Source organism: Narcine bancroftii, chromosome 13, assembly GCF_036971445.1.
Source record: "Narcine bancroftii isolate sNarBan1 chromosome 13, sNarBan1.hap1, whole genome shotgun sequence".
NCBI lineage: Eukaryota > Metazoa > Chordata > Chondrichthyes > Torpediniformes > Narcinidae > Narcine > Narcine bancroftii.
Genome location: NC_091481.1, coordinates 73,323,392 through 73,332,720, shown reverse-complemented (window position 1 = coordinate 73,332,720; position 9,329 = coordinate 73,323,392). Strand labels below are relative to the sequence as shown.

The 9,329-nt window shown below is 46.8% G+C and overlaps 1 protein-coding gene across 1 annotated transcript; it reads right to left on the bottom strand.

Annotated features, from left to right (window-relative positions):
* Positions 1–5,161: 5,161 nt before the first annotated feature.
* fmc1 (formation of mitochondrial complex V assembly factor 1 homolog) lies at positions 5,162–7,759 on the bottom strand. The gene is made up of 2 exons (XM_069909657.1): positions 7,382–7,759; positions 5,162–5,521 (listed from the first exon to the last, which is right to left on the bottom strand). Exons 1-2 carry the CDS (start codon positions 7,508–7,510, stop codon positions 5,318–5,320), a joined length of 333 nt encoding a protein of 110 aa, XP_069765758.1. The 5' UTR covers positions 7,511–7,759; the 3' UTR covers positions 5,162–5,317.
* Between the last annotated feature and the right edge of the window lie 1,570 nt (positions 7,760–9,329).

Genomic DNA, 9,329 nt, shown 5'->3' with positions numbered 1-9,329 from the left:
TTCCTCAATGTCCTCCCCATAACTGCACATGTCCTATTTTGATTATTTTTTCCAAAATGCAGCACCTCGCACTTGTCCACATTAAATTCCATCAGCCATCTTTCAGCCCACTCTTCCAAAAAAAACAAATCCTTCTATAATCCAAGAAAATCTACCTCACTATCTACCACTCCCCCTATTTTCGTATCGTCTGTATATCTGCTTACACAGTTAACCATCCCCTCCTCCAAATCATTAATATAAATGATAAACAACAGGGGACCCAGCACCGATCCCTGAGGCACACCGCTCGTCACAGACTTCCATCCTGACAGACAGTTGTCCACCATGACTCTCTGCTGTCTATCTTCAAGCCACTTCTGAACCCATCTCACTATCTCTCTATTAATCCCTAGTGACTGAACCTTCCTTACTAACCTTACATGCGGAAACTTATCAAAAGCCTTACTAAAATCCAAATAGATCACGTCAACCGCCCTACTTTTCATGTCACCTCTTCGAAAAACTCAACAAGATTCTTCAAACATGACTTTCCCTTCACAAACCCATGCTGGATGCCCCTGATCAATCCCTGCCTATCCAGATATTTGTACATACTATCTCTAAGAATACCCTCCAACACTTCTCCACCACTGAAGTCAAACTTACTGGCCGATAATTACTTGGCCTGCACCTTGTGCCTTTTTTAAACAATGGAACTACATTTGCAACACTCCAATCCCGCGGCGCCACACCCTGCTCCAGTGATCGTTGAAAAATCACTGTCAGAGCCCCCACTATTTGCTCCCTGACCTCCCTTAACGTCCTGGGAAAAATCCCATCAGGACCAGGAGACTCATCCACCTTTATTGACCCTAGAAGCTCCAAAACCCTCTCTTTACTAATCCCTATCCTTTCCATAACTAAGCCCTTTGCCTTACTTATCTCACATAGTCCAACGTCCTTTCCCTCATGAATACAGATGAACAAAAATCATTCAATATCTCTCCCATCTCATACGGTTCCTGACATAGTCCACCGTTCCCATTTTCCCAGTGGACCTACTCTATCCTTAACCCTCCTTTTACTATTCACATATCTCTAAAAACTCTTAGGATTCACCTTATTAGCTATGGACACCTCATACCTTCTTTTTGCCTTTCTAATTTCCCTTTTAAGGTTCTTTCTGTAATCTAAGTAACAATCATACATCTCATCAGTTTTTTGTTTCTTATATTTAGCATAGGTCTCCCTCTTATCCCGAACCAATTTTTCTAGTAAACCACGGCTCCCTTGAACATTTGGTCTTGCCTTTTGGTTGGACTGGAACATAAAGATCCTGTACTCTCAAAATCTCACCTTTAAATACCCTCCAATTTTCCTCTACAACCTTTCCGGCAAAAAGCTCAGCCCACACAACTCTCTGCAAATCCCTTCTCATTTCTTCAAATCTGGCCTTCCTGACCTATCCCTTTACATAATTAAGCTAAAGCTAATGGACCCATGATCACTGGATCCAAAATTCTCACCAACACACAATTCTGTCACCTGCCCTATTTCATTCCCTAACAACAGATCTAACACTGCTCCCCCTCTAGTGGGCATCTCCACATACTGCTGCAAAAAGCAGGCCCATCCTGTCCTCTCACTGACTGTGTTTCCCAAACTATGTTTGGAAAATTGAAATCCCCAACCAACACCACCCTATTTCACTTGCATATCTCACCTATTTGCACATTTGCTCTTCTAGTTCCCCCTCCCCATTTGGCAGCCGATAATAGACCCCTATAATAGTAACCTCACTCTTCTTATTTTTTAGGTCTACCACACTGCCTCCCTCATTGAGCCCTCCAGTCTATCTTACCTCAGCACCGCTGTAATATCTTTCCTGACAAGTAATGCCACACCTCCCCCTCTTACTCCAACAATTCTGTCTGCTGTATAAAGGACTCTTTTTTGACCTGCTGAGTTTCTCCAGAATCATGTTTTTACTTCAACCACGGGGTCTGCAAACTTTCGTGCTTTACTGATGCCCTTATGGTGTTGGTTATATTGGATGGAAGATGGTTTCCAGAAGCTCTCAGGATTTATATCTAGAACGCTAACAGCAATGAAGACTCTCAGTGGATAGTGAGGGTTGAGTTCTCGGTTTGGGAACAGTGGTTCCATATGCTTAATAATTCTTCAGCCACATTCTAAAGTCACTTTAGTTGGGTAGACAAAGAATTGGTGGAGGAACTCAGTGAGTCAGGCACCATCCATGAGGAGAAATGTTCAGCACCATTATCTCTGAACCCTTTATCAACTTCTACTTTCTTCCTTTTTTCTGTCTGTTGGTCTGGACTCCTCCCCCAGCCAGTCTTTGTGTCAGAACTATGAATGACCATAAACGATGGACTGTTCCAATGTGTCCATGAAGGAACAGGGCTCATCTGTTATGGAGTCACACAGTGCAGAAGCAGCCCTGACTGAATGTTTTGGCCTTGTTCCCAGTAACCACATATGCTGGGCTTGCAATCGGTGAGGCAGAATATGTTTAGAGCTTCCTCCTGTTCACAGTTCAAGTCCACCACCATTCACAACTGGACTGATGAATGAAAACCTGATTCCCTGGGGCTGTAAGATCCCTCTGCTCTGTCTGTTGGATGCTGTGATGTATCCTCTCTAGGCTGGTACCTCATCACTTTCGACATGCCTGATTCTGCTCCTTGCATGTCCTCCTGCTCTCTGAACAGCTTTGACAGTAAAGTATATTGATTGCATTTTATATCATGGAAACAGGCCTCTCAATAGCGTGGATCTTCCAGTGGCCACCCATTTCAATTCCCCATCCCAATTCCTTGCTGACACGTCTGTCCATGGTCTCATGCACTGTCAGACTGAGGCCACCCATAAATTGGAGGAACAACACCTCATCAAAACGGTTGGCGTAGCAGTTAGCGCAATGGTATACAGCACCAGTGATCGGGACAGGACCAGGGTTCAGATTCCACGCTGTCTGTAAGGAGTTCTCCTTGTGTCTGCGTGGGTTTTCTCAGGGGTTCCGGTTTCCTCCCACCTTTCAAAAACAAACCGCGATATAGGTCAATGGGGTATAAATTGGGAGGCACGGACTCATGGGCCGAATTAGCCTGTTACAGGGCTGTATGTCTAAGTTTAAAATTTTTAAATCTTCTGCCTGGGCGCCCTCCAACAGATGGCATTAACATCGACCTTTCTAATTTCTGTTAAAATCCCCCCCTTCTACTTCCCTGTCGCCTTATCCCCAGCTCTGTCTCCTTTCACAGAGCCAAAATCAATACTCACCTTTCCTTTTATAATTTCCAATTAACATCTTTTGGCTGTTAGTCTGGACGGGTTCAGGCCTGAAACGTCAGTAATATATCTTTACCTCATATGGACGTCGGGAGACAAGTTGTCTGCCTGAACTAGTCCCATATTCCTACATTTGGTACACATCCCTCCAAATCTAATGACAACACACAAATCTCCTCACTTGTCAGGAAGGCGCAACAGGGATTGCATTTCCTGAGAAGAATGAAGTGGGCAAGGCTACCGGCCACCATCATGTCAACCTTCTACAGGAGCTCTATCGAGAGTGTCCTGTCCGGCTGCATCACAGTGTGGTACGGTTGCTGTAGAGAAATAGATCGGATTTCAATCCACAGGACCATAAGAGTGGCAGAGAGGATCACTGAGGACTCCCTCCCCCCAATGATGTGATCTACTAGGATCGTTGTCTGAAGAGGGCACGGAAAATCATTCAGCACCTCTGCCCCCACCCCCTGCATCTTTCTGTACTGTAGTATCAGAGCCTGAACCAGCAGGCTGAGAAACAGCTTCCCAAGGGGAGTGAGAATGCTGAACGACCAAAGGAACTGCTCATACAAATTATCTGAGACTCTCATACTTCTTCTTTCTTTCTTTGGCTTGGCTTCGTGGACGAAGATTTAAGGAGGGGGGTAAATGTCCACGTCAGCTGCAGGCTCGTTTGTGGCTGACAAGTCCAATGCGGAACAGGCAGACACGGTTGCAGCGGTTGCGGGGGAAAATTGGTTGGTTGGGTCTGAGACTCTCATACTTATGAAATTTTTTTTTACATACCCTCCTAGGCATCAATATCTCAGACGACCTCTCCTGGACTGTAAACACTTCCGCAGTCATCAAAAAGGCCCAGAGGCGCCTGTACTTCCTGAGAATGCTCAAAAAGAGCAAGGTGGGTCAGAGAGCTGCTGCTTACCTTCTACAGTTGCACCATACAGAGCATCCTGCTGTACTGCAGCACAGTATGGTTCTCCCATTGCACTGAAGAAGAGCGGCAAAGATTTCAACGGGTGGTGAGGGCAGCAGAAAAGATAATTGGATGTCCCCTACCCTCCCTGAAGGATCTCACCACCTCTCGTTGCCTCAGTAGAGCACAAGCAATAATAAAGGACCCCACCCATCCTGCCCTGCATCTGTTTGACCTACTACCCTCTGGCAGACGCTACAGGTCAATAAAGACAAGAACAAACAGACTCAGAAACAGTTTTTTGCCCCAGGCTGTCTCTATACTGAACACACATATCCACAAATTCCCCTCTCTGTCCTCCACATCTATTATACATACAGCCGACACCCCCCCTCCATTCACATAGAGGGCATATACGGCACTGTAAATTAAATTATTTATTTAACTTCTGTTTTGCTGCCTGAGGTTGCGTCGCTGCATTGGTAACCTTGAACTGCTCTCTTTTTAATCTCGTTGTATAACTTGTACAATGACAATAAAGCTATTTGAATTTGAATTTGAGTACCTGTCCTGCAATATGTATTGTTTGTCTGTATGTGTGTTATGCCTGGTTGTGTGTCTGCACCAAGGAGTTGAGAACGCTGTTTCGTTGGGTTGTACTAGTGTTATCAGACATACGACAACTTGTTCCATATATCCACCACTCTGGAGAAAGGAGCCAAGAAGGTTCCTTTTAAACCTTTCCCCCCTCACCTTCAGTGTAAGCCCTCCAGTTTTAGATTCCTCTACCCTGGTGAAACAACTGTGACCATATCCAGGCCCTTTCATGATTTCATAAACCTGGATGTGCTGATCACGAGGTTACAGATCTCGACTGAGAAGGATTCCGGCAGTCAACAGCACCTCACCAATGCCCACTGAACTGCTAGATAACAAGTGACAGTCACAAACTAGGTTTAAATGCTTCACTTTAATCCCACCATAAATCATTTAGAAACTGTGTCCAAGAGACTGCAAGTGCCACTATTACACATCGATTTTGAGTATGGATAATGATGGGGAACGTGGATGCCGCAGAGCAGAGTTCCTACCACCATTCTCTACTCCTCACCTTTCCCACCCTTTGCCCCCAGGTTGTTGTGGCAGTGTGAATCCGACTTGCTGGGCAATTTTCTGGGGTGACTGCTCCCCCTTGCTGTGGTACTCCTGGTGCAGTGCCAGATGGTGCCGGACACTTTGCAGCAAACACAAGTAGGTGGAGGCTTGATGGATCAGCTCAACGTGGGCACGGCACAGCTTCTCACTGGTAACCTGCAACAAGCCATAGGAAGCAGCCAGTCTGTGAGGCGGCACAGAAAGGAAAACAATCTGCTTTCCATAAATTTTATGACCCTGAAGCCTTTCATACCTGGGTTATAATGACCCTGAAGCTCCTCATACCCGGGTTTAATGACCCTGAAGCCCCTCATACCCGGGTTTAATGACCCTGAAGCCTTTCATACCCAGGATATAATGACCCTGAAACCCCTCATACTTGGGTTATAATGACCCTGAAGCTCCCATTTTAAAACACAGAGTGAAACAGAGAGAGAGGAGACAGAAATCAGTTCCAGAAGGACAAGCTGGCAAACTTTGGAAGGCTGCCTGGTCAAAGGAGAAGACAAGCGGTCTGAAAGGTGACCTGAAAGAAAGAGGATCATCTGGAGAACCCTGAAGGGGCCAAGTTTCATCAGCAAGACTGATTGAGAAGGAATCAGTTGTGCATTCCTGGAAAAGGAATCTCTCTCTGAAAACCAGCAAGAACCTTCCTGAGTGGTAACCATTTGCCTGTTAAGCACCAAAGTCTGGTGAACTTTGTTAATGCTAACTTCTGTGCACAGTACAAGAATTGCCTGCAACCAGTGAGATTGGATTGTGATCCAAAAAACTTTTCTAATCTTAAATATACATTACACACACCTGCACTTAGTGTTAGAAAGGGGGGGGGGGAAATTAAGTAGCTAGGTAGGTTAAGTAATAAGTTAAAGTTCAATTTTGTTTTCTTGTTCAAATATAATTAAAGACTACTTTTGTTTAAGTAAATCTATGACGTAGAGCATATCTATTGCTGCTGGGTTTTGGGGTCCTCTGGACTCATGTATCTGGGTTTAATGACTCTGAAGCCCCCCCATACCTGGGTTTAATGACTCTGAAGCCCCCATACCCAGGTTATAATGACATTGAAGCCCCCCCATACCTGGCTTTAATAACTATGAACCTCCCCCATACCTGGGTTTAATCTCCCTGAAGCCCCTCCATACACGGGTTTAATCACTCTGAAGCCCCCCCATACCTAGGTTTAATGACCCTGAGCCCCCATACCCAGGTTTAATGAACCCAAAGCACCCATACCTGGGTTTAATGACCCCGAAGCCCCTCATAACCCAGATTTAACGACCCTGAAGCCCCCCCATACCTTGGGTTTAATGACTCTGAAGCCCCCCATACCCATTTTTATTGAACTTGAAACCCTCCCATACCTGGGTTTAATGAATGAAACCCTCCCATACTTGGCTTTAATGACCCTGAAGCCCCCCATACTCGGGATTAATGAAGCCCCCCATACCCGGGTTTAATGATTGAAGCCCCCCCATACACGGGTTTAATGAACTTGAAACCCTCCCATACCTGGGTTAATGAACGAAACCCTCCCATACTTGGGTTTAATGACCCTGAAGCCCCCCCATACCCGGGATTAATGAAGCCCCCCATACTCGGGATTAATGAAGCCCCCCATACCCGGGTTTAATGATTGAAGCCCCCCCATACACGGGTTTAATGAACTTGAAACCCTCCCATACCTGGGTTAATGAACGAAACCCTCCCATACTTGGGTTTAATGACCCTGAAGCCCCCCCATACCCGGGATTAATGAAGCCCCCCATACCCGGGTTTAATGATTGAAGCCCCCCATACCCGGGTTTAATGAACTTGAAACCCTCCCATACTTGGGTTTAATGACCCTTAAGCCCCCCATACCCGGGATTCTGTGTTCAATGTACCACCACCCACTTTTGTTGACCTCAGCTCTGATTGGATGACCGAGCCGTCCATCATCCAGTGCCCGCCTCCAGCCCGCGCCTGCGCTGCCGATTGGCTCCGGCCGTGCGATCGCCCGGTTCAGGGCTTCACCTGGTTTTTCCGGAACTGCTCCGTGATATATTTGTAGGCGGCGGAACGGCGATAGTCTCCGGCCTGGTTCCGACTCCTCAACTCCTTCAGGATCGCCCTCAACACCCGCAGGGGAGGCATCGCCGCCATCTTCCGGCCGAACGCTCGCCGCCTCGAGGCCGGAGAGTCGCTCGCCGATCGGCCTGTTACACCGATGCGGCCACAAGGTGGCGCTAGAAGCAGTTTCCCCCCTGACTGGTGTACCAAGGACCAACGACGGTATGTGCCGTCGTATAGGACGACCCTATACTTCACTTTAAAACCCGGACGTTTTTTCTGCGGGGTCTAAAATTGACGACAGTCGCAACTCCGCCGCCATCTTTCTGCCAGGTCCCACGCAATCTCGCGCATGCCCCGTTAGTTATCGGCGAAGCCTCAGCGCTCCCCCGCGGGGTCCAACCTGCCGGGATTGCTGCTGCGGCTCTGCACAGGCTTTAGACAGACAGCAGGTTATAGGGGCCGACAGTGGTTTATTTCAAAATATCCAAATTAAATGTAACTGTTTAAATGATGATTTGTTATTAAAATACTGTTAACACCATCAGCGTCAGTCCACTTAGTCCCTGATCACATCCAATTAACACCTTTTGTTGGTCTGGATTCCTCCCCATTGACTTTCTGAGATTTCGTCCTGATTTCTTTCCTTGAAGGAGGCTCAGGCCAAAACATCAGCAACATATCTTTGGCACCTATTTTCGTTTCTTTGGCTTGGCTTCGTGGACGAAAATTTATGGAGGGGTAATGTCCACGTCAGCTGCAGGCTCATTTGTGGCTGACAAGTCCGATGCGGGACAGGCAGACACGGTTGCAGGGGAAAATTGGTTGGTTGGCACCTATAGCTGTCTCAAAAATGGCAGCTCTGCCTGAACCTCTCTAAACGACAGCACTGCTGCTGGTGCAGACCCACAGGGAGATACTGGGCTCCAGCTGGGTCCAACCCATCACCTCCTCAGACGGGTGCAATGCCAGCAACTTGTATCTGAATGAAACAAAAGATGGTTGTTGACTTCAGGAGGGCCCAGGGGAAACCACACTCCGTTAACCATTGACAGCTCCACTGTTGAGGTTATCAAGGATATCAAGTTCCTTGGAGTGCACTTGGCAGAGAATCTCACCTAGTCCCTTAACACCAACTCCATAGCCAAGAAAGCCCAGCAGCATCTCAACTTACTGCCAAGGCTGAGGAAAGTTCATCTCCCACCCTCCATCCTCACTACATTCTACAGAGGATGTACTGAGAGCATCCTGTGCAACTGCATCACTGCCCAGTTGGAAGCTGTACCTTCTCAGACCATAAGACTCTGCAGAAGATAGTGATGTTAGCGGAAAAGATCATTGGGGGCTCTCTTCCTACCATGAAGGACATTTACACTCAGTACAGGCAAAAAGCAATAAATATTGTAAAGGATTCCACACACTCCTCATGTAAACTGTTTCTCTCTTCTGCCATCTGGTAGGAGGTACCGCAGCACTTGGTCCCTTATGTCCAGATTAGGCAACAGCTTTCCACCCACCCCCAAGCCATCAGACTCCTGAACTCCCAAAACATTTGGGGATAGGGTACCATGGACTGTTACTGTGTAAATCTTAATATTTTAATGTGTTTAACTTCTATAACTTAATTTATATAAAATTGCTCCATGGTCCTGGAGAAACACTATCTCGTCTTTACACTGCAAGCATGGTATGAACAATAAAGCTGACTCGACTTGAAGGATTTATTTAAAATCCCATGACCTGGGGGTCTGCGCCCAATATGGCAGTGCCTGTAATCAGCAGGCAGCCATGAGGGGTTGAAAACTCCAGGGGAGCAGAAGATTGGCACAGGGGACCAGAAAAAAGGGAGACCATCCCATCTGAGAAGGAGAAGCAGAGGAGACAATGCAGGGGACAGTAACCATGGCAGCAG

Bases quoted from the DNA above. Each gene is read 5' to 3' on its own strand.
- fmc1 (XM_069909657.1), bottom strand. From the start codon at position 7,510: ATGGCGGCGATGCCTCCCCTGCGGGTGTTGAGGGCGATCCTGAAGGAG. The intron at 5,522-7,381 runs GTGAAGCCCTGA...GGCTTGTTGCAG, and splicing joins AGCAGTTCCGGAAAAACCAG to GTTACCAGTGAGAAGCTGTG.